Source organism: Enhydra lutris, unplaced genomic scaffold, assembly GCF_002288905.1.
Source record: "Enhydra lutris kenyoni isolate GAN:26980312 unplaced genomic scaffold, ASM228890v2 scaffoldscaffold17, whole genome shotgun sequence".
NCBI lineage: Eukaryota > Metazoa > Chordata > Mammalia > Carnivora > Mustelidae > Enhydra > Enhydra lutris.
In genome coordinates this window covers 5,921,543-5,946,440 of record NW_019154101.1, presented here as the reverse complement: position 1 = coordinate 5,946,440, position 24,898 = coordinate 5,921,543, and the positions used below count along the sequence as shown (strand labels likewise).

The 24,898-nt window shown below is 39.0% G+C and overlaps 1 protein-coding gene across 7 annotated transcripts in view; it reads left to right on the top strand.

The window, feature by feature from the left end:
- Positions 1-24,898, top strand: part of LOC111147518 (ubiquitin protein ligase E3 component n-recognin 2) — a 126,765-nt gene that overhangs the window by 98,914 nt on the left and 2,953 nt on the right. For 3 of the 7 annotated variants that reach the window (XM_022503559.1, XM_022503560.1, XM_022503563.1), the window contains 16 exons: positions 642-735; positions 1,411-1,572; positions 3,070-3,173; positions 3,877-3,955; positions 6,465-6,613; positions 6,961-7,016; positions 10,855-10,951; positions 11,184-11,251; positions 12,635-12,770; positions 13,444-13,534; positions 15,237-15,367; positions 16,584-16,692; positions 18,344-18,400; positions 20,747-20,824; positions 21,737-21,907; positions 23,938-24,039. In XM_022503559.1, coding sequence (XP_022359267.1) covers positions 642-735; positions 1,411-1,572; positions 3,070-3,173; positions 3,877-3,955; positions 6,465-6,613; positions 6,961-7,016; positions 10,855-10,951; positions 11,184-11,251; positions 12,635-12,770; positions 13,444-13,534; positions 15,237-15,367; positions 16,584-16,692; positions 18,344-18,400; positions 20,747-20,824; positions 21,737-21,907; positions 23,938-24,039 — 1,684 coding nt within the window. Of the gene's footprint in view, positions 1-641; positions 736-1,410; positions 1,573-3,069; positions 3,174-3,876; positions 3,956-6,464; positions 6,614-6,960; positions 7,017-10,854; positions 10,952-11,183; positions 11,252-12,634; positions 12,771-13,443; positions 13,535-15,236; positions 15,368-16,583; positions 16,693-18,343; positions 18,401-20,746; positions 20,825-21,736; positions 21,908-23,937; positions 24,040-24,898 lie in introns of those variants that run through there. The other 4 variants (XM_022503561.1, XM_022503562.1, XM_022503564.1 and 1 more) reach the window with 4 other exon arrangements.

Sequence of the window (24,898 nt, the reverse complement as noted above, 5' to 3'; positions counted from 1 at the left end):
TGAAAAATTCTAAAAAGCCAGGGAGCCATCTTAAGTTTGTCTTCATGTTTTCATCTCCTTTGAAAATAAAAAATTAGCACTAGATCGGACAACTGTCTAAATTATCTTATTCCCCGTCTGGGCTGCTGTCCTGGGTATTTTGTTCCCACTTTGGCTGTCTGGTACTGTGATTGTGACTGTTCTTTGCACGAGAGTCTTTATGCAGAATCTCCTCTAGGGGGCGTCCCATTATTGCCAAAACACCTTTTTGTTGCAGATACCGTGACCCAGCCCCACCAAAGTATTAAAGGCAGCCCCACGAAGAACAAGTTCTGGGCTTTTGCAGGGGATGGGAGTCTCTCAGTGCCCTGAAAGCATGGAATGTTCAAAAGAGTAGATGTACGTAATACAGAATTCCAGTTTCAGTTAACAATTTAGGGATGTTTCATTTGCTCAGGGTGATAAAAATTAGAGTCCTGCTTTCTAAATAATCCAGGGTCTTGCATAAATGACTGAAATCTCGAAGGAATAAACTAGCATTTCATTTCAAGTTTACAAGCTCTTATCGAGGCTTTCACGATTTAAAGTTGTACATTTATTATAGGAAGATTAAATGCTTGGTTTTTTGTTTTGTTTTTTTGTTTCTTTGTTTTGTAATGCAGAAAAATATGATCCATTATTCATGCACCCTGATCTGTCTTGCGGAACACACACTGGTAGCTGTGGGCACATTATGCATGCCCATTGTTGGCAAAGGTAATTTATATTCTTAATACTAGTCAAGAGAAGCTTATCCGAACTCTCAAAATTAACTTTTTTAAATAAAGGACATTTCATTCTAGAAAAAAGGGAGAAAGAATTAGAGATGCTGAAGAAAAACCGCATATCACTATCTAATAATAATTAAAATTGAGCTACTTTGTCCTACATGTTAAAGGAGTAACTTAGAAACTTCATAGTATATCAGATACATCTTTTAATGTGGGGATCTGTATTAACTAATAAAGTTGGACAAAGAAAAAAGATTTTTATGGTGGCATAAACACTAGATGAGTAATGTCTTTCCAGGGTGTTCACTCTTAACTCTAAAGGTGTTAGTACTTACCTTGTTCTTACCTTGTTACTTCCTGATATTGTCCTGGATCCCCGACCTAAGGTGGGATAACCTCAAATTTGTTCTACTTCGGTCTATTCTCCTGCAAAACCAACAAATCAGTGTTGTTATTGTAGCACTGTGCTCATTCGGTGATCATGCACTTCCACTAGCAAATAGCCACCGGCCCTGGGAAAGTGACAAGACAGCACTGGGACCAAGAACTGTGAAGATTTTATTGTATTGTGGAAACAAAATAGTTAAAACGTAGAAGCTTGTGGCTCTCATTGAGAAAAATTACCGTTGTTTTTGATACCTCGTGTTCTCTAATTGTAAAGGTATTTTGATTCCGTTCAAGCTAAAGAACAGCGAAGGCAACAGAGATTGCGCTTACATACCAGCTACGATGTGGAAAACGGAGAATTCCTCTGTCCCCTCTGTGAGTGCTTGAGTAATACTGTAATTCCTCTGCTGCTTCCTCCACGAAATATTTTTAACAGGTAGGTTTGGGCCCATGAAACCTTTGTATTTAAGTGGTAGTTTTCCATTAAAGATAATGAGATGATAAACCAGAGAGGGGAGAAATCACTCCAGGTAATCACATTGTTTTCCCGATACATTTTTTGTAGTCATTTCTTCTGATAGACTTGTGAAATACAATTTTGGTTTTTAGAAAGGAACAGGCCAGACTTCAGTTTCTTGGTCATCCATTATAGAAGGTGTAAAATGCCCATATGTTTATGAAAACTGTTTTCCTTTATTTCTAGGACCCTACTTTAAGTATCTTCCTCATACTTTGCAAGATATGCTTGGTAAATTGGTAGGGGACAGAGGAGCTGCTCAAAGTGAATTTACTGAATATTCTAACAAATACAATTTTTTACAATTTACTGGCTGATAATACCTTCAAGAGTTGGGCCAAAAATATGAAAATCTGTTGATGTTTTTAAAATGGAAAATTTTTGTTGTTTTATGTTATTTCATAATTTGTAGGATGCTTCTAGTTAATAGAAGTATTGGATATTCTCATTTCAGATATGAATTTGATACTGTCTGCTCTTCAGATCTGGTTTTTATATCTCAGTATAGAATTATGCTATCTACCTTACATGCACAAGTACTAATTTAAGTTTTGTGAATATGAATCATCCATTAATTTCTGTGCTATTTGGATTCAACTCAAAGCAAAGTTCTTTTCAATTTTAGGAATTCAAACTACGGTGTCTTATTTATTTATGCTACCACAAAATCTTCTTAAAACACCAGTAGGAAAAAAAAAAACACACACACACACACACCAGTAGATTTGAGTGTAAGGTCATGCTTTTTAATCATAACAGGAAGTCATGGTGACTTATATCTGTATTTGAACTAATAAATTCGTCATTGTTAGATTAAGGATTCACTGCATATAAGAAGTAAAAAATTACCTTTGTTGTGTTTCACACATCACTTTTGTTTTGTTTTGTTTTCTCATGAAGGCCAATTACATCATAGTCCTGAAGAACACAGGCTTTTTTTGGAGTCTATATAACTGGGTTTGAATGCCAGATCTGTACTTAATGTGGTCTTAGTCAAGTTACATAGCTCTAAACCTCAGTTTCCTCATCTATAAAATGGGGAAAATAACATAACCTATCACATGAGTATTTTAGTAAGTCTAATACTGTAAAATGCTTTCAGTATCTGTCACATAATAAATACTAGTGGTGGTGCTATGATTGTCTAGGAATTATTAGCAAATTCCAGTACTGCGAAAAAAGTGAAATTTTTGACAAATAATGTTGTTAGCATCATAGTAACAAATAGTATCTTTTCATTTCCATTGGCAAATACCTATTATTTTTTTAAGGCACCAAATTTTCCCCTACCTTTTTTTTTTTTTTAAGTATTTGAAATGTGTTTAAATTATTATGCTCATAAGCATTTGAAGAGTCTTTTTGTATCTTAAACTAAGCAGCAACAGAATACTAAACAGTTTCTATAATCTTCTCTAGCAGGTTAAATATTTCAGACCAACCAAAACTGACTCAGTGGATTAGAACAATCTCTCAGCAAATAAAAGCATTACAGGTTCTTAGGAAAGAAGAAAGTATTCCTAGTAAGTTCTGATAAGTTCATTTTTCCCCTAAAGTCTGAGATTGTTGGAAAATGTAGCTCCAGAAGAAATTACTTAAGAATATTTGAAAAGTGAAACCTCTCATTTTAAAATTTGATTTATTCTAATTTTCTTTGTCTTAATGAACTAATTTTGACTTTACTACATTATTCCTTATTTCTTGAAAAACATACAAGCCCATGTGACGTTTATAATAAATACTTCTCACTTATTCCCCCATTTTATTGAAGAGCTTCTGGGGGTGGGGGAATGTAACTGAGTGTTGGAGAGCCAGCTTTAGTTCATGGCGAGCCGACTCACTTTATTGTTGGTATTACCAGAGACTTCCCAAGTTTCATAAATATGTACGGCATTTAATGACCTTGCAAAAAAGCGGTCTGAGCAGAACTTCTATCATTGGATTTTATTAAAACAAAATAGCATACTCTCCTTACCTTCCCTAGCTGTGTTCTAGTGGCTCTACTATTAGGAAAGCATAGTTGACTGTAAAAGGTGCCTTGGTCAGTCAGCTACTATTTCTCATGCTTTGAATGTACCTTAGGACAGTTTTTGTTAATGGGACTCTCCCCTGTCATTTTTTAATTTCTTTGACCTACATATATTTAGAATGAAATTTATGACTGAAATTTATTTACAGAACTACTATAAACCAATGATTAATAATATAAAATGCTTATTTCTTTAGATACCACTTCTTCAAAGAATTCAGAAAATATGGATGAACTGCAGCTCCCTGAAGGGTTTAGGCCTGATTTTCATCCTAAGTGAGTATATTATTTGATTTCTTTCACACTTGTTCCAGTTAAAATGAAAAATTTAGTGGTTAGAATATGATTTATCAAACTAGGGAGCAAAATATTATGAGACATTGATCTTGAAATCTGAGGTTTAAGGATTACATGATAAAAACCAAAGAACCATATGACATGCTTAACTCCTACCAACCTCTTTTAGTTTGCATTGCTGACTCCCTGCTCTACCCTTTGTCTGGCTCTCCCCAGCAACAACTAATCAGTACATCTAATTCTGAACTATTCAGCTTCCCCACGAAGTCCTGTGCTTTCCTTCTGACTTTCATATTTCTCTTGAGGGCCCCACCAGTGTCTTAGTAACCCAGGATCAAACCAGAATATTTTCAGCCCTGTTTTAAGCAAATTAATTGTGAAGTGTAGTATAGATTATAGAGCCAAACTGTGACTGCTTGATTCAGTCTCCAGCAGCACTACCTACCAGCTGTGCGACTTTTTTTCAAATGCATAACCTCTCTGTACTTCAGTTTCCTAATCTGTAAAGTGAGAGTACTAATATTCCCCTTGGCAATGTTGTGAGGGTAAAGTGACATGCTGTAGGTAAAGCCACCTGGCTGCCACGCCTGGCATGTACTACGTTAACTCAAGAAAAGCCTTGGTCCTTTGCCTTCCACATCCCCTACTTCCGTCCCCATCACCAGTCCTATGATACTGTTTATTCTGCCATTTATTTCCATATATCTAGTTAAAATGCTTAGTCGACTGTCTCTTGATTTATCATTTTTAAACCGTTACCTTTCTGTTGACTAACTGGCAATTAATTCAGCCCTCACGTCTGCTGTATCCACTGCCCCTCACCAGTGCGTAGGTAGTTACTTCAGGTTTTAGTTAAATCAGTTGGCAGTTTTTACATTGTAATTGTCTCTGCTGATAGAAGTTATGTGTTATGATTTTATTTCCTTATATAATTTTTCCTTTCTGGTGGTTAATAATCACCTTATATCTTTCACGTACTTGGTTTTCTATGTGTATATTACTTTCCCCCACAGACACCCATGGTGTCTAGCTGTAGCTTTTCGAAAATACTCAGATGGATCAGATGATTTTCTGTCCTGGACCACCCCCCCCCACGGCCTGTGTCCTCCTGTACTTATCAGGACACGGCACAGCTGTCATCCTGAGACTTCCCCTGGCCATGCCCCTCATACTTCCCTGAATCTCATATCATGCTCTTTCTCGATTTACTTCTGATTCCTAAGAAAGGGTGCCTGGGTGTTAAATTTTCATGTTTGAAAATACATTTATTTATTTACTCGGTTGATGGCTTGGGTATAGAACTGTAGATAGGTTAGAAGTAATTTTTCATCTAGATTTTGGAAGTATTGTTTTACCAAATTCTAGCATCTGTTGAGAAATTAACGCTATTCTGACTCCTATTCCTTTGTAGTTATTACTTCTGGAAGCTGTGGGATCTTCCCTTTAATTCTCAGTGGTGCTTTGTTGTTGTGGTTAAGATTTTATTTATTTGACAGAGAGAGAGACAGAGAGAGAGGGAACACAAGCACGAGGAGTGGGAGAGGGAGAAGCAGGCTTCCCGCTGAGCAGGGAGCCCAACACAGGACTCAATCTAGGGCTCTGGGATCATGACCTAAGCCAAAGGCAGACGCTTAACAGCTGAGCCACCCAGGCACCCCAATTCCCAGTGTTCTAAAAATTTCTCTGTGTTGTTCCTTGGTATGTGAATCTTTTCCTCATCCATTTTGCTACATTTTCAGTAGGCTCTTTGAAGATTCCCATCCTTCAGCTATGAGAGTTGTCTGTTTCTTCGATAGTCTTCTCCTTTTGGTTTTTTGAGATAGTCCTACTGTTACCTCAGTTTTGGCGCTCTTGGACTGATCCTCTAAATTTCTCACAAATTTGCTGGGTTCTATACTGTTTCTGTTACCCCTGTATTTTTTTGTTTCTGCCTGTTCGTTTGAGTTTATCTCTTTGATGTTTGATTCTTTCCTTAAATGTTTACTGTTCCTCAGGTGGCTATTCAAAAGCTCATTGGATTCCTGGTGGGCAGGCTGGAGCTTGCTGACCTGTTAACTTCACAGTGAAATGATCAGGCCCCCACCGGTCCTTTACTTGGGATCCCCAAATGCCAGTGTGTAAAACAGCTTCCCTCTGAGGATTCTTCCCTGAAGAAACTAAAATTTGTGGCAGTGGATATACACTGCCAATGTTCTGTAGATGGAGAAAGAGTTCAAGGGTTAACTTTAACCTTTGTTATGATTCAGTATGTAGGCTTCCACTGGATAGCTTATTTTCAGCCCTGGGCCTCACCCCTGCCCACCGAAATAAAGTATAACTCCTTTCAGGCAGAGACAGTTTGCAAGTCTCTAATTCCCACTTTGCACACTCTATTTTTAAGTAGTTTAAGTGGTTCAATTCCAGCATAGCAAATGGCTGTTAAGAAACTGAACCATTTGATTAGCACGAGCACATTGTTTTGAGATAATTCTATACATGTTCACTTCAGGAACCCTTATTCTGAGAGCATAAAAGAAATGCTAACAACATTTGGAACTGCTGCTTACAAGGTGGGACTAAAGGTTCATCCCAATGAGGAGGATCCCCGTGTGCCCATAATGTGTTGGGGTAGTTGTGCATACACCATCCAAAGCATAGGTAAGAGATTTACAATTGTCTCAACATTAAGTCACAAGCATGTGCTAACATGAGTTATGTGTAGAAGCCTCTATTTAAATGAGATGTTTAAAGTGGCAATAGTCTGAGGAAATAAAGACTTTGAAGCAGGAAGTATATACTGACAAAATATTAGACTGACAGCTTATAAATTAAGCACAGCAACAACTCATTCTTGTTGGTTGAGAGGATGTATTTTCAATTTTACTTTTCATTCAGAGTTAATTCTTGTGAAATTACTTAAAAGATTTCAAAACGTGACAATATCGTGCTTTCCAATATACATAATATCCAGTTTATTTATCATCTTAACCATTTTTAATCTGCAGAAAGAATTTTAAGTGATGAAGATAAACCATTATTTGGTCCTTTGCCTTGCAGACTGGTAAGTTGTCAGTTTGCTCAGTTCACAGAATGGTGGGAATAGAAATTCAGAAGTTCTACTTTTTTTAGTTTTAAAAACCTGAACTGTTTATTTAAGCATAGGTTTATCACTCCTTTCATAGTAAAACCCATTTTCTTTAAGAGTAGTGAAGAAGTCATGCTTGTTGTTTAATTTTTCATGACTTTCTTTTAAATAGACTTGAGCTCTTCACATCCAGAGATCTTGGTTAAACACATGAAAAGTGGAAAAAAACTAAAAAGAGTTGTTCTTGAATTTTTAATGCAGTAATTAGAAATATAAAACAGAACATACTCGCTACCACATTTGACTACCTTTTATGAGCATTATGTAGTACAAATTGATGTGAAAATAATACATTTAATACTGAGAAGAATGAAGAAGGAATATACAAAGCTTGCTAATTTTTTTTTTTTTTTTTTTTTTTTTTTTTAGATTTTATTTATCTGTCAGAGAGAGAGAGAGGGAGAGAGAGCGAGCACAGGCAGACAGAATGGCAGGCAGAGGCAGAGGGAGAAGCAGGCTCCCTGATGAGCAAGGAGCCCGATGTGGGACTCGATCCCAGGACGCTGGGATCATGACCTGAGCCGAAGGCAGCTGCTTAACCAACTGAGCCACCCAGGCGTCCCAAAGCTTGCTAATTTTTATTGTGTAGTTAGTGTCAGTGTGATAGACCGCCCTGCTATCCAAGTTTAAAATCATAAAAGTGCACTTAAGAACAAAGTCATGTAATTTTATTCATGTAGAATCACATGGGGAGTTTAAAAAATGCCTGGGCTCTACATGGGTTAATTAGAGTCTCTGGAGATGGGCCCCAGGCATTAGGATTTTTAAAAAATTTCTTAGGTGCCAAGATTGACAATACAGATATAAGAGCCTAATGAAGAAACAAACAGTATAGAAAATACAGTTTAGCATGATCACTCAACAACTAGTGAATTTGCTGACTTTTGTTTTCATTGCAAACACTAGAGTCTCCGGACCCTTTTTTATCATTTAAAGAATATAGTTTGTGTATCAGAAGTACTCAGCTTGGGGTTGTACATTCAGATCCTCTTTGGAACATTTTAAAAATAAAAGTATCTAAACTGCTTTGGACTTGGAAAATCTGGAAGTAGACCTAGTATGAAAACCATCCTGAATTGTATCTTTATAGTAAATCAGCAGAATGGTAGTTCTTAACTATCAGATATATGATATAATGATATGATATATCAGAGTTGACTGTGATATTTTTCTTACAGTAAATAAGAGTTGGTAATATGTTGATTATTAAAAAGGCAATCTAAGTAGCCATCTAGTTGATCAGCAGAGTTTGTTGAATTCCTCTTCTTTTATTTGTCCTGTCCCTTTCATTCGTACTCCTCGTTTGGTTCATACCATTTCTGGCCTAGATTATTATATCAGTCTCTACCCTGAATCTTTTTCCTAATACAATATCAGAGGGTTCCTCCAAACAGTGATTATATCTCTTAAACTTTTTTTTTTAAAGTATATTTAGTTATTTATTTAAGTAATCTCTGCACCCAATGTGGGGCTCAAACTCAGACTCCAAGATCAAGAGTTGCTCTACTGATTGAGCCAGTCAGACACCCCTATCTCTTAAGCTTCTTCTTTTTTTTTTTTAAGATTTTATTTATTTATTTGACAGAGACACAGCGAGAGAGGGAACACAAGCAGGGGAAATGGGAGAGAGAGAAATAGGCTTCCCACAAAGCAGGCAGCCTGATGTGGGACTCAAACCCAGGACCCCAGGATTATGACCTGAGCTGAAGGCAGTTGCTTAACCAACTGAGCCCCATAGCGCCCCTCTCTGAAACTTCTTAACCTGTTTCTCCATTGTCACTTCCTGCCAATCCCCACATCCATGGTCCAAGCTGACAGAATTACTGCCAGTTCCCAAATGCTAATTCCCAGGCCTTCCTCTCTGTTAGAGTGCCCCAAATAGACTCCTCTTTTTGATGGCTCTTCAAGCTCTACCTTCCCTGGGAAACCTCTGAGCCGTGCCCAATGAGGGGGATATCCCTCTTCTGTGATACTACCTCCTGCAGTCATTTCCTCGCCATTTCCTTCCCCACCTCTGCTCACCCCAATCCCCTATCCATCCGCCCCCAGCCAGGCCCATGAGCTTCTTGAGTGCAGGAGAAGTGGGGTAAGTGTTCATTTAAGATCTTCAAAACCGAGACTGACATATATTAGTAGTCCTCAATATCTGGTGAACCAAACAGTGTTACAGAGAATTCGGAAAACAGAATTAAGCAGGAAGGGAAAAACTCACCAGTTCACCACCTTTTTCATTAGCATGTTGAAACTTGATTACAGTTGATACTTAACATGTAGTTTTGTTCTTGCTATATTCTTCACTTTACATCAAGATTTTTCTCATTGTTGGGGCACCTGGGTGGCTCAGTCGTTGAGCATCTGCCTTCAGCTCAGGTCATGATCCCAGGGTCCTGGAATCGAGCCCCATGTTGGGCTCCCTGCTCAGCAGAAAGCCTGCTTCTCCCTCTTCCACATCCCCCCTCCTTGTATTCCCTCTCTCGCTGTCTCTTTCTCTGTCAAATAAATAAAGAAAATCTTTAAAAAAAATTTTTTTTCCCTCAATGTTGCTACGTAGTCACTTTTTTTTTTTTTTTTAGATTTATTTATTTATTTGACAGACAGAGATCACAAGTAGGCAGAGAGGCAGGCAGAGAGAGAGGAGGAAGCAGGCTCCCTGGCTGAGCAGAGAGCCCAATGCGGGGCTCCATCCCAGGACCCCAGGATCATGACCTGAGCCGAAAGCAGAGGCTTTTAACCCATGGAGCCACCCAGGCGCCCCTCACTATAATAATTTTGATGAGCTGCAGACACCCTGATTTGTTACATCCATCTTCTTGCCCATAGTTTCCCCACTATTTGGAGGATTTCCCACATTTTCGAATGTCTTTTTTTTTTTTTTTTTTAAGGTTTTATTTATTTATTTGACAGAGAGAGATCACAAGTAGACAGAGAGGCAGGCAGGCAGAGAGAGAGGGAAGCAGGTTCCCTGCCGAGCAGAGAGCCCGATGCGGGACTCGATCCCAGGACCCTGGGATCATGACCTGAGCCGAAGGCAGTGGCTTAACCCACTGAGCCACCCAGGCGCCCCTCGAATGTCTTTTTAGAATAAAGAAATACCACATCACCTTGGGAGTCTTGGTTATTCACAATTTGTCTTGATGCATGTGTCCGTTTCCTTAGAGAACTAGCAGCATGGTTGCAAGGAGATAGCTTCAATGTTTTCTGCATACAATTAGATATTCTTCATTCCATTCATTTCACGTTAGAGTCCTGTCATTACAGATGTGACGGAGTCAGTTCATTACTACCTAGAAATATCCAAAAGAGATCTCATATGCATCCAGCTTTGCTTTGACAAGCTGTGCTCTGAACTAGAATTCCTGAAAGGAGAGAACTACAGTTGACCCTTAAACAACATAGGTTTGAACTGAACAGGTTCACTTATACATGGTGTGTGTGTGTGTGTGTACAGTGCCATAAATGTATTTTCATAATATATAAATGTATTTTCAGTCATAATGGCCTTATTATTTTCTTTTTTCTTCTTCTGTTATAAGAATACAGTATGTAATACATGTAACATATAAAAATGTGTTAATCAACTGTTTATGTCATCAGTAAGGCTTCTAGTCAGCAGTAGGCTATTAAGTTTTGGGGGACTGAGAAGTTATATGCAGATTTTCAACTGCTCGGCTCCTCCAACCCCCACGTTGCTCAAGGATGAAATGTACCTTATATGCTGGCTTCTTTGCTCATTGCATCAATCTCTTTATTTCAGGATGACTGTCTTAGGTCACTAACAAGATTTGCTGCAGCACATTGGACAGTGGCATCACTTTCAGTGGTGCAAGGACACTTCTGTAAACTTTTTGCATGTGAGTATGAACACTTAATCCGTATATGGTAATTTCTCATCTTTCGTGATTTTGTTCTTAGTGGTGCAACTTCTCTCCATTAGTAAAAATAGTTTGGTAATACTGTTTATGTGCAGGTTCTAGCTTTTAAATTCATACATATCTTACAGAAGAATACATTTAAACTCTAGGGTGTATACATTTTTATGTTGGCATATGAGATGTGCTAATACATTTTTCTTTAACTATTTAGCATTGGTGCCAGATGACAACCATGGAGACCTTCCATGCATATTAGATATTGACATGTTCCATTTGTTGGTGAGTATCTTGTGATTTGTGTTTGGAATTCTCTTTATCGTACTCTATCTTAGACTTGGTGAATAGTGTAAAGGCAAACAGGAGGAGTTGTCATCTGTTATTCTTAATACTTTTGAGTATAATTCTTTTCCCAGAAGGCTCAAAAAAGAAAATGTTAAGGAATATAGTTGAGAGGCTTGACCTCTCTTATTTTGCTTTGTGACTGAGGTCAGTAATTTAACCTCTTTATGTTTTTACCCATACAGTGCTTTGGGACAGATAAACCCTATGGTCATGTTGCTTAGCAACAGACAGCTCTTTTCTGTGATTTAAGGAAAGGTTTGTCTTCTGAGCAGGTGCATTCTAGAGCCAGGACACAGCACGGGCCAGGCAGTGGGTGGCTAACCTTCAGCACCGCATCAGCTGGGTGCCTTACACAGGACACTGAGTGTGCCACCACACAGCAACCCCATGTGCTGTCCCCTTAACCTCTTTGGGCATCAGATTCTGAAGCTTTGAGTTAGTTAGTTCCTATCTTGTATGATTGTGTTAGAACTCAGTGGAACAAGCAATGTAAAGAACTTAGAGCACCATGTCACCAGCAAATATTAGCCATTGTTACTGATTCTAGGACTCCTGTAAAGACCACTACCACTGGCACCACTGATGGGCAGCAGGAGGCTCCCAAGCGAGCTAGCATTTACTGTGCACCTGACTGCTTTCACGTTCGTTCTCAGTTAGCCCTTAAATCCTTACTGCTGAGGTATTAAAGCATATATATATTAGGTCTAGTTTACCAGCAGGAAAGCTGAGGCTCAAAGTTGTTAACTTGAATAAAAAGCCTGTAAGAGGGACGCCTGGGTGGCTCAGTTGGTTAAGCAGCTGCCTTCGGCTCAGGTCATGATCCCAGCATCCTGGGATCGAGTCCCACATCGGGCTCCTTGCTTGGCGGGGAGCCTGCTTCTCCCTCTGCCTCTGCCTGCCATTCTGTCTGCCTGTGCTCGCTCTCTCTCCCTCTCTCTCTGACAAAAAAAAAAAAAAAAAGCCTGTAAGAGGAGCTGGGATTCATATCTAGATTTTTGTGTGTCCAAAACCCTGTGTTTTTTTTTTTTTCCACTGCTCACTCCCTAGAAAGGTATCAAGTGTTATCTTTCTTACTACTAATAAGGTATGTATGAGGGAGTCCCTGGACATATGAAATGATAGTACTTATGCAGACCGCATTAGGCCATAAGTCGTTTCATTTAGCCAATCCCAGTGGAATTTCTAGCATGTGCCCTTTAACAACAAAGATTTCTGAAGGGGAGGGGCTGAGCTCAGAAGGAGATCATGTTAAGAAAATGGAAATGTGTTCAACTGTGGAAGGAAAGGTCACCTGTCTGACCCTTGGCATTTGGTATCTAGGTGGGCTTGGTGCTCGCTTTCCCTGCATTGCAGTGTCAGGATTTCTCTGGGATCAGCCTTGGCACTGGAGACCTTCACATTTTCCATCTGGTTACTATGGCACACATCATACAGATCTTACTTACCTCATGTACAGGTAACTCATTTTTTTCAGCTTCTTAAAGGGTGTACTTGAGTTTTCCCTGTTTAAAAAAAAACAAAAAGCGGGTGGGACACCTGGGTGGCTCAGTCAGTTAAACATCTGCCTTTGGCTTAGGTTCCTGGGATTGAGTCCCACATTGGGCTCTTTGCTCAACGGGGAGCCTGCTTCTCCCTCTTCTTTCCGCTCCCCTTACTTGTGAGCTCACACATGCAAACACACACTCACTTGCTCTCTCTGACAAATAAATGAAAAATTTAAAAAAAAAAAAAAAAAAAAAAGAGGTGCCCAGACAAGGATAATGCATAAATTAGCATAAATTATAATTAGGCTTCTTTTTTCTGTTCATCCTCACTTGGATCATTTTAAAACCAATTCTTTTCTCCTAGTAAAATCCCCTAGCAGTGTGAATATTTCTACTTATTTATTATTTCTTAAGTTCAGTAACCGTCGAGTACCATAGAATGTGTATTTAGCTGATTTCCTCAAAACCTGCTGGCTCCTTCTTATGATAGAGATTGCCACAGTGCTCATACCTGGAAGCTAAATTTCTTTGTATTTCGTGTGAGTATTTTCAGATATGTGCAAATATAGGAAGCTATTTGAGGGCTTAAATGATGTCATTAATCCATAAGCAAATATGGGGTACTGATATTTTCATATCTTTCAGAAGAGGATGGCATGGATCAAGAAAATCCTGCTGGGGAAGAAGAATTAGAAGTTCTTGCTTTGTATAAAACACTTCAGCAGCATACAGGAAGGTGAGGTCATAATCTTTATATCATCACAGTTCCCCAAATATTAGTGGCTGATAGCATGAGAAAGGAATTCCTCTTTTGGAAAGGGACATTACTGCCTGTTGACACGTATAAAAAAGAAAATGAGGGATGAAATTTTAATATGCTAGCATGATTGGAAATCTCTGAGAAACGAGTAATATATAGAGCTTCCCACATGTATTTGGCCATGGAACCTTTGCTCAGAGGATCTGGCACGGACTAGTGAAAATATGGAACTTACTTTGAAAAGTATTATTCTAAAATATATGTTGTCGGGGCGCTTGGGTGGTTCAGTGGGTTAAGCCTCTGCCTTCGGCTCAGGTCATGGTCTCAGGGTCCTGGGATCGAGCCCCGCATCGGGCTCTCTGCTCAGCAGGGAGCCTGCTTCCCCCTCTCTCTGCCTGCCTCTCTGCCTACTTGTGATCTCTGTCTGTCAAATAAATAAATAAAAATTTTTTTTTAATTTTTTTTTTTAATAAAAATCTTTAAAAAAATAAAATAAAATAAAATATATGTTGTCTCACTAGGAGTTTTAAAATGTAAGTTAAGTCAGCATAATATATTTTTAAGGTAATATCCAGGACTGGCTGGAGTGCGGGTGAATTATTAGAATTCCACATATTGTTGGAGTCGTTTGGATTTGGTACGGCAGTTTCACTTAGCTTTTGAACAGTGTGTGTCAAGAACCATAATTTTATTCTTTAAATTTTATTCTTTTTCCCATTTCTGAGAATGCACGCTAATAAAATAATTCAACATATAGAGAAACCTATCGCCATAAAGATATACACAAGGAATTTAAAGATATACACAAAGAATTTAAAGCAATCGCAGTGTTTTATTCTGGAATATTACAGTTCTTTTTTTTTTAATATTTTATTTATTTATTTGACAGTCAGAGATTACAAGTAGGCAGAGAGGCAGGCAGAGAGAGAGAAAGAGAGGAGGAAGCAGGCTTCCTGCTGAGCAAAGAGCCCGATGCGGGGCTCGATCCCAGGACCCTGGGATCATGACCTGAGCCAAAGGCAGAGGCTTTAACCCACTGAGCCACCCAGGCGCCCCGGGAATATTACAGTTCTGATAAAAACTATGTTTTATGATGTTCTTTTTTTTCTTTTTTTTGTTAAGATTTTATTTATTTATTTGACAGAGAGAGATCACAAGTAGGCAGAGAGAGAGGAGGAGGCAGGCTCCCTGCCAAGCAGAGAGCCCCATGTGGGTCTTGATCCCAGGACCCTAGGATCATGACCTGAGCTGAAGGCAGAGGCTTTAACCCACTGAGCCACCCAGGCACCCCTGTTTTATGATGTTCTGAAAAAGAATTTTATATTTCATATGTTTCAACTATAACTACACAAGACATAGATGAGTGTGAAAATAGAAATAGCTAGAATAATGGTGATAAAGTGATAAAAATTTCTAGAATAGTGGATAGGTTTTTTTTTTTTTTCAAACTTTACATAGTTACACTTTTTTATATTTTAATAACAGCATTCTGTATTTAGTAACAGCATAGTAATGGCTATAGCACCATTTATACCTGACATCCCATAATGGGGCTGCCCCACTCCTTTTAAGCCTCTGCCACTGATTCCAAATAGCAGTTTTCCCCGTTTTCATCATGTGCTGTAACTAGAATGACCTTTCCTCATAGATTTCCCAATTACTATTTTTCTCTTTTTAGTGCCTTGAAAGAAACACCATCTGGCTGGCATCTGTGGAGGAATGTCAGGAATGGAATCATGCCTTTCCTGAAGTGTTCTGCTTTGTTTTTTCACTACTTAAATGGAGTTCCTTCCCCACCTGAAATTCAAGGTAATTTCTAATTTCTTTCAAAATGTAGGAAATGTATGTAGTCTTTCACTCCAGCAGTATATAATTAAAATTACTTGCAAAAATGAAAGCTTAGGGGGCACCTGGGTGGCTCAGTCTGTCAAGCATCCAACTTTTCATTTTGACTCTCAGGTCATTATCTCAATGTCATGAGATCAAACCCTGTGTGGGGCTTCATGCTGGTTATGGAGCCTGCTTAAGATTCTCCCTCTCTCTATCGGTCCTCTCCCCCCAACTTGGGTGCCCACTCTCTCTCTCTCAAAAAAAAAAAGAAGGAAAGAAAACTTAGAACATAGTTAATTGACTGTTGTGAGGTACACAATTATAGAATAAAAAGGCATATATATGTATATATGCCTGATTTTATTTAGCTCTCATAAATGTACTGTTTTTATGTACAAAAACATATTAGTTTTTCTTCAGAGTTAGAGTGTTCAATTATATGTTATTCATCAACTGGGTTCTTCAGGTAATAAAAAGGGAAAACTCATAATGTCAGGTGTTTGTTAACTTGAAATGTCTTGAAATGTGTGGCGTTAATGTTCAGAATACCTGTAATTGCACATATATGATTTTAATTTAGAAATTCATTTGCTGCTTTACAGTTATTTTCTATGTTCTGCTTTGATTCATCTCATAAAATTGTAGCATCAAGACAGACTTAAAGTTTACTTAGTCTCTGTACCTCATAGTGTCTGGCGCAGGGCAAGAGGTGCCCACCAGTGAGATTGTCCTCTCAAAGTATGTTGACTGGCACCTTCGTTCAGCTAACAGTGTAGACTTCCTAATCATTTGCAGTGATGATTAAGGGTAGTGCTTAAATCTGTCTCCCATGATAAAATCATTTTCTATTTCTGTGCTGCTTTATACTTTTCTAGAGCACTCATACTTTTTATTGTCATCTATTTGTTCACACATAACCCCAATGAAGTAGACTGTTCTGGTACATCATTTTTCAAATGGTTAAATTGAGACACCAAGAAATCGTGACCAGTTTGGTGTGGGAGCTGCGTGGTTCTGTTCTCAATTCTCCCATTTTCTACGGACCCCTTCCATATGCCCCTTGTGAACTTCCTACGAGTTATATATCTAGTAAATCCAAACTCTTTCATCATGCTTTTAAGTTCTGCTAGTGCTTACTGTCCTACAGGATGCACTCAGTTGTTATATGCACCTCTCTTCTCTTCCCCGTTTGCAGTTTCTGGAACAAGCCATTTTGAGCATTTGTGTAACTACCTTTCCCTGCCAAACAACCTCATTTGCCTTTTTCAAGAAAATAATGAGATAACAAAATTACTGATTGAAAGGTAAGGATTATATGCTTTTCTTCCATTATATCGAATAGTTCTGTGGAAACAAACTTAGGTTTTTTCACATATTACAGAATTCTCAGATAGGGAGCCTGGCAGAATTCAATCTGTATAATTCATCCTGTAAGGATTAGGCCTTCTTAGTTAAGAATCTACCTTTGTGGAAAGGTTTTTGCCAAGCTAGTGAATAGCATAAGCAGATTTGCTCAGAAGGAGGATAGTGGTAGGAATGTTTATTTTCTCATATTAACTTACTTGTTAAGGATTCTGTTATATAAATTTTTGGAACTGAAAAACTTTGAGTGTTATCAAGTCCAATGCCCTCACTTTATATTTGAGAAAATTGAAGTCTAGAGAAAGTTGTTTGTCAGTCATGTCAAGTTAGTGAGTTAAGATTAGAATTTGGCTGTTTCACCCACCGAATGGGGGGTTGCAAATTATGTATCTGGTAAGGGATCAGTATTCAGAATGTATGAGTATATGGCCAGAATTCTTACATCTCAGCTAAAAAAGCAACCACCCATTTAAAAAGGAGCAAAGGACTTCTCCAAAGAAGATAGAGGCCAGTAAGCACATGAAAACATGCTCACATCCCTAGACGTTAAGGAAACACAAATAAGGGCCACAGTGAGATACTACTTCACACTTATTAGGATGGTTGTAATCAAAAGACAGACAATAATAACACATGTTTTTTAGAAATGAAAGAAATTAAAGTCCTTGTGCATTGCTCATAGGAATAGAAAATAGGGCAGTTGCTCTGGAAAATAGTATGGCATTTCCTCAAAAAGTTAAACATCGAATTATCGTATGATCCAGTAGTTCACCTTCCTGGTATATATTGCAAAAGATTCGAAATCAGGGACTCAGATAGATAGTTGTACAACTCTGTTCATAGCAGCATTAGTCATAATAGCCAAAAGGTAGAGCAACCTGTCTAACAGATGAGCAGATAAACAATATGTAGTATATACATAGTGACATACTCTTTTGGCCTCAGAAAGGAAGGAAATTCTGGCCCCTGCTACAACAGGGATGAAGCTTGAAAACATGCTGAGTAGAAGCCAGTCACAAAAGAATGAATATTATATGTTTCTATTTACCTGAGGTATCTTCGGTAGTCAAATTCATAGAGACAGAAAACAGTGATTGTCAGAGGCCGGAGGGAAGGAGGAAGGGGTTAGTGTTTAACGAGTACAGAATTTCATTTGGGAATGTTGAAAAAGTTGTGGAGATGGATGGTAGGTATTGTTGCCCAACAGTGTGAATGTACTTAATGCCACAGAACTATATGCTTTAAAACGGTTAAAATAGTAAGCTTTATGTTATGTATATTTTGCCGCAATTAAAAAAAAATTGTATAATGACTATTCTAGCTCCAAATAATAAGAGCTTGTCATTAATTCATACTGGATTTTCCGGAGTGCCCAAATTAGTGGGATAATAGTGTATTTCTTTAGGAAATCACAGGTCATATTCTTCTGAATTTAAAAATTACAGCAAAATATGTCTTCCTCCTTTTGATGTGGTGAATATATTAAGCCAAGAAGATTTGTTTTTCTCTTATTGGATAGAGAAATAGGAAAAAATTCTATTCTCACCTTTCAAAAGTTAAATTTTGGTTTTCTTTTTTCCATTCACATTGAAGTTGGTGCCATAACGTTGAAGTGAAAAGATATCTAGAAGGTGAAAGAGATGCCATAAGGTAAGTTAAAGATTATCAAAAATTTGGTTGGGCGGGAAGTAGGGAAGAAGTAGGATGTAAGTATGCCTTTCCTTTAAAATTGACCTCCCAGGCATTCAGTGATTCTGAGAGGAAGAACATCTTGCCTTCATACTTTTTTCTTAGTCTAACAATGAGAGTTTCTAAAGAATAAGAATTATGAATCTAAGTGTAGTGCATTATTTTTGGCAGAGGAAAAAAATAACAAAATTATTGTATTTTGAAGTGTTTGCTTTTTTAAAAATATAGGTCCTTTTTCAGATTTTTTCTTAGCTGTTTTTTTCCATTTATTGTGGAAAATTTTAAACTGTCCAAAAGTGTGAAGCGTTGTATGATAAGGTTCCACATTCCTGTCACTCAGGTTCAGTAATTATCAAATCATGGCCTTTTTTTTTTTTTTTTTCCCATTCTTTTTGACATTAGCTCTATTATGATTCCATAGGAAAGTATGCTATCGTGGTGATAACAGATGTATTTCATCTGTTAATTTCTCCTTGGTTCTACCAAATACATCACTCATAAAACTCAGAAGGCTAGAGATGATCTGTTCTGTTTCTTTGATTTTTTTTTTTTAAGATTTTATTTATTTATTAGAGAGAGAGATCACAAGTAGAGCAACAGGCAGAGAGAGAGGGGGAAGCAGGCTCCCTGCTGAGCAGAGAACCCTCTGTGGGGCTCGATCCCAGGACCCTGAGATCATGACCTGAGCCGAAGGCAGAGGCTTAACCCACTGAGCCACCCAGGCGCCCCTATTTCTTTGATTTTATACACATCCTATCCCAAATCTAGAAATGATAGCACCCTAATTTTATTAAGTTGAGCCACATGAAATTCCAGTTAATTTAAGTCAAAAATGGTTAAGTATCACCAGTGTCATATGCTTCAACTCTGCAGTCAGAAAACTCATGTGAAACAGTACTTCTCTGCTTAACATCTCCATCGGGTTTTAAAAAATACTCAGGCCGGGACGCCTGGGTGGCTCAGTTGGTTAAGCAGCTGCCTTCGGCTCAGGTCATGATCCCAGTGTGCTGGGATCGAGTCCCGCATCGGGCTCCTTGCTCAGCAGGGAGCCTGCTTCTCCCTCTGACTCTGCCTGCCACTCTGTCTGCCTGTGCTCGCTCTCGCTCTCGCTCTCTCTCTGACAAATAAAATCTTTAAAAAAAAAAAAAAATACTCAGGCCTAGGGGTGCCTGACTGGCTCAGTGACTCTTATTCTTGGGGTTGTGAGTTTGGGTCCCTCATTGGGTATAGAGATTACTTTAAAGAAATCTTGGGGGAAAAAAAAAAATACCCAGGCCTTACCAAATCTGATTTCTCTAACATTGGTATGTGTGTCTCCCCAAGTTCCCCCCATGTGACTCTGGTATAAGATCTGCTATCTGAGGGGCACCTGGTGGCTCAGTCAATTAAGTGTCCTACTCTTGATTTTGGCTCAGGTCATGATCTCAGGGTTGTAAGAGAAAGCCCCCATGTTGGGCTCACATACTAGGCATGGAGCCTGTTAGGATTCTCTCTCCCACCCCCCCCCCTCTTTTTTTTTTTTTCCTTAAAACGATCTGCTGTCTCAGTCACTCCCTCCTGGCTGTGCATCTTGCCTCAGGGAAAGAAGGGGCAGGCCATATTACACAGCCTGTGTTGGACATATGTGAACACTGAGTTAAATTTGGAACTACATATTATATGAATTAACTTATCACAGAATCATCATGGCCTGGTGTCTCGAATTTAAAGAAAATCTATTTGTTCTTCTACTGCCTTCTCTTCTCCCCACTCATTTCACCCTTAATAAGTGTATCTTCTCTGTCTTATCCTGAGTTTTGTGGTTGGACTCTCCATTAATGTGCTGTTTTCCATAGAAGCCCAGGGAGGAATCTCCCCTTCTTCCCAGAGCTACCAGATTTTCACTTAAATGGGGCAGGTACTAAGTACTATCTACTGTCTTGATTATGTATTCTGGGCTCTTCAAGTAAAAATGTAAACAGTAGGGTCCTGTGTTATTTAAGAGTGCCTTTTTAGGAGTCCCTGGCTGGCTCAGTGGGAGAACATGGGACTCTTGATCTTGGGGTTGTGAGTTCAAGCCCCATGTTGGGCATAGAGCTTTCCTAAAAATTTTTAAAATACTAATAATAAAGATCCTGCATCTTTTTAAAAAAAGAGTGTCTTTTGAGTCTTTTATTGTGGCTTCTCTTACCACTGTGATAATACCCAGTCACTCAGATTGAGTCTTCCTTTATTTGTTTCAACTAAGAGTTACCTGTCATTGTTATACTATGACTTCTGACTGGTTTTATATGTGGCTTTTTGTGTATTGGTTTTGTTTTGTTACAGCTATCCAAGAGAATCCAACAAATTAATAGACCTTCCAGAGGATTACAGCAGCCTCATTAATCAAGCATCTAATTTCTCGTAAGTTCTGATATTTAAGTGTTGAGCATTTCTTACCACTGGAAGCACTCATCGTTCTATACAGATTGATCTATACAAATAAGATTTGAGGGGATTTTGTTGTTGTTCCATTTTGTTTGGGTCGGGGAATTAGAACTTTGGTAGTGTTTTTCACTGCCCATCTTGTAACAGCACCATTCCAGAACGCTTCAGAATAAGGTATGAGAAACGCTGATGGGTGACAGATTGGATTCATTATAGGTCATCTAAATAACTGTTTGCACTTTAAAGTAATAACAGCCCTTAGTAGTATTTGTAAACGTTTGATGCAGAAACTGCGTAAGAATAATGGGTAGTGTAAAAACCGGAACAATACCGAGGCAATTGATGCTGCCTTGTGTACCTCTTCTCTATGCTTCTCGTGTTCATCCTCCTCCTCCCCCTGCAGAGACCCCCTGTTCTACACAGAGTATCAAGCTTCTGCTACATTTATATGTTAGCAACTAATGTTTGTATTCCCAAGCAGCATATTTTGCCTTTCTAAGCTTTAAAAATGGCACTCTGTTGTACATATTCTATACTTTCTTGCACTCAGCACTGTTTGTCAGGGGTTTTTTATACTTTCAACATACATAACTATTAACTCATCAGTTTTCATTTTTTGTAGTATTTCTTCATAACAGAATTTACTGTTTTTTTCTCTTAGTGATTTTAATTTACCTCTTTTCCAGTTGTTGAATGAATGTTTCCAGTACATGGTGCTTGTGTGAGATATTCCCAATTCCAGAAGTAAATTTGTCTGGGCCGTAGGATATAGGCATCTACAGCTCTGCTTGATGTTGCAGAATTTGGTCCAGGGTGCCTTTACCACCATCAGCTCTTTAGCCACTCTTTTTGAGAGCAATGACTTGAGCTTTTTTTTGTCCCATGGAGGTGCCCCAAATCAGGTGGTGATAAGAGCAGAGCCCCCACTCTGTGCCTTGTGTGTGGAACTCTGTTGTGCTCCCAGAGCTACTGCTGTCAGACTGAACTGGATGGGGAAGACGTGGGAGCCTGCACAGCTCACACCTACTCCTGTGGTTCTGGGGTGGGCATCTTCCTCAGGTAAGACCCTGACAGGAGCTGTTCGCTTTGCATCTGCCATGGTATGTGCGTGTTGAGGGATAGCACAAGAAACGACTGTGTTGCAGAGAATTTTGAGAATGCTTTTCTCCTTGTTTTACTCATTCAAGGAACATGGGAGACTTGTCTCCTCACATCTGTTTGGCTCATGCTGTCTCTTTGCTGCTTCTTCCATTGTCCTCCTTCCCACTTCCATGGCAATTCAATTCGACTTTCTGTGTGCCTCATTCTAGTGTGAAACTTAAGTTGTCCTTGATTTCCTGCCCAGATCAGTCAAAATTACTTCTTTAGTTGTATCCTTATGGTTTGGGATCCATAAGATAACCACTGGCTGATGTGTATACCGTTGACCCTTGAATAACATGGTTTGGAACTATATTCAAGTCCGCTCATACATAGACTTTTTTCAGTAAATACAGTATAGTGCTGCAAGTGTATTTTCTCTTCCTTCTGAGTTTCTTAATAACATTTTTCTCTTGCTTGCTTTATTAAAAGAATACAGTACATAATACATAAAACATGTGAGACATGTGTTCATAAATTGTCTGTGTTGTTGGTAAAGCTTCTAGTCAACAGTGAGCTATTGGTAGTTAAGTTTTGGGAGAGTCAGAAATTAAATGCAGATACTCAGCCACATGGCGGCAGCGGCAGCATCTCTAACTGCCGTGTTCTAGGGTCAACTGTGATTATATTAGACAACAAACCACAAATACTGTGACTACTGTGTACTGGACTTTGAGAACGCAGTAGTCAGCAAAACAGACCAAAATCTCTACTTTTGTGGAGCTCATTTTCTAGTGTGGGAGATGAAAAATAAGGCTGATAAGAATTTAGAAAGTGATACACTCAGAAGAGAAAAACTAAAGCAGGGAGAGGAATATGAAATGGCAGATGGGGAGTTGGATTTTATTTAGGGAACCACGAAGGTGACTTTTGAATAAACATTGAAAGAAGTGGGGAGAACACTCTAGGGAGGGTACAGCAATTGTGAAAATTGCTGGGGAATGTGCCTTCTGTGTTCAGGAAACAGCAGTGAGGCTCATGTCACTGGAATAGTGTGCGCAAGGCGGGGAGTCCTGGGACTTGCTATGTCCTGGTGACACCTCTGAGTGAGAAAACTCAGTTCAGGGTTTGAAGGAGAGAAGTGACAAGAGTTTGAGCTCACCTGAGGCATTAATTACAGACCTAAGGTCTGTATCTTAGGTAGCTTAGTCCCCTGGAGCCTGACCGTTTTTCTTTATGACAGGTTCTCAGTAAATGTTGAATTGAGCCAAATTATTAATACCCCAAAAAGGTCAGGCAAACCTCTCAAAGGGATTGGGAGACACATTTTTAAATAGCCCTTAGAGGAAATCAAAAAGCAGTTTCTCTTGTCTCACATATTTCAAAATCGTTTCAGTCAGGTACAGTGTTACTTTGTGTTTCAAATCAATCAGTGTTTTTGTACATTTTTTTAAATGAACAATTTCTTCATAATAGTGGTTAAAATGTCAGTAACTATTTTATGTTTAGAAGTTAACTGTTCTGGATAGCTCAGATGGTTCAGCCTCTGCCCTTGGTCAGGTCATGATCTCCAGTTCTGGGATCAAGCCCCACATCAGGCTCCCTGCTCAGTGGGGAGTCTGCTTCTCTCTCTCTCCCTCTTCCCCTCCCACTGCTTGTGCTGTCTCTCTCTCTCAAATGAATAAATACAATCTTATAAAAAAAAAAACAAAGCTAACTATCTCTCTCACACTTCATAATGTTTTAAATGCTAGTATTACATGAGCCATTGATTTGTAGTCCAAAATGTTCCTCACCCTCGCTATACTGATTTACAATGCAGTAATTATTGGTTACAGTACAGTCATTTTAGTTATTTTAAAACTTGGGCAGATGTGTTGACACTTGAAGTGTCTTTGCTTGAATGTTTCTTCTAACACTGGTGTTTAGTTTTATAAGATTTCAGTCCATTAGGAACTGAATCCAATCATCGGTTACTAATATATAATGTGTAAATGGTCTCTCTACAGAGTGCGGGAATGTCAGGTGCTATTTTTAGCTGGCAAAACCAAAGGCTGTTTTTACTCTCCTCCTTACCTTGATGACTATGGGGAGACTGACCAGGGACTCAGGTAAGAGCCCATCCTGGGGGGCTGGGTTGGCTGACCCTAGGCCTCCAGAGCCGTCAGCACACAGTGAACGTGATCAGCCTGAGTGAGGCTAATAGTCTGGCGGCTGTAGAGCTGTTCTGGCAGAGATGGATCTTCCAAGAAGGGCGCCCTGTCTGCTTCATTGGGAATTCTCTTACCCAGCCGTCAGAATGTCATGAGTGGGGGCGCCTGGGTTGCTTAGTTGGTTAAGCATCTGACCTTGGCTTAGGTCATGATCTCAGGGTTCTGGAATCGATCCCTGCTCAGCAGAGAGTCTGCTTGTCCCTCTGCCTCTACACCTGTTTTTACTCTGTCTCTCTATCTTCTCTCAAATAAATAATTTTTTTTTTTTAATGTCATGAAGGCCATCAGGACAGATAAGGGAAAAGAAATGGAGAGAGTGCAATTTTTTTCCATTTATCACTCTTTGAAATGGCCACATGGCATCGACAGCATCAGAACACTGCAGGGATAGCCTGTTGTGATTTGTGTTGCTTTGTATGAGGAGACCCAGTGTTGTTCAGATGATGTAAAAGAGCAAATCTTAATTGGTAAGAGATGTGCTTGGGGCGCCCCGCTGGCTCGGTCAGTGGAGCATGCAGCTCTTGATCGTAGGATCGTGAGTTCAGACCCCATGCTGCGTGTGGAGCCTGCTTTTAAAAAAGAGAGAGAGAGATGTACTACCTTTTAACTTAAGAGTCTGGGGACAAAGATATAGAACATATAGAGCAACACAACAGTATTTGAGACTTAATCACTTCTACTCTGGTTGCTTCTATTATAGCATGAGAAAATGCTAACGGCAGTTCCCTCAAGCACTAGTAACTTCTTTTAGAACATC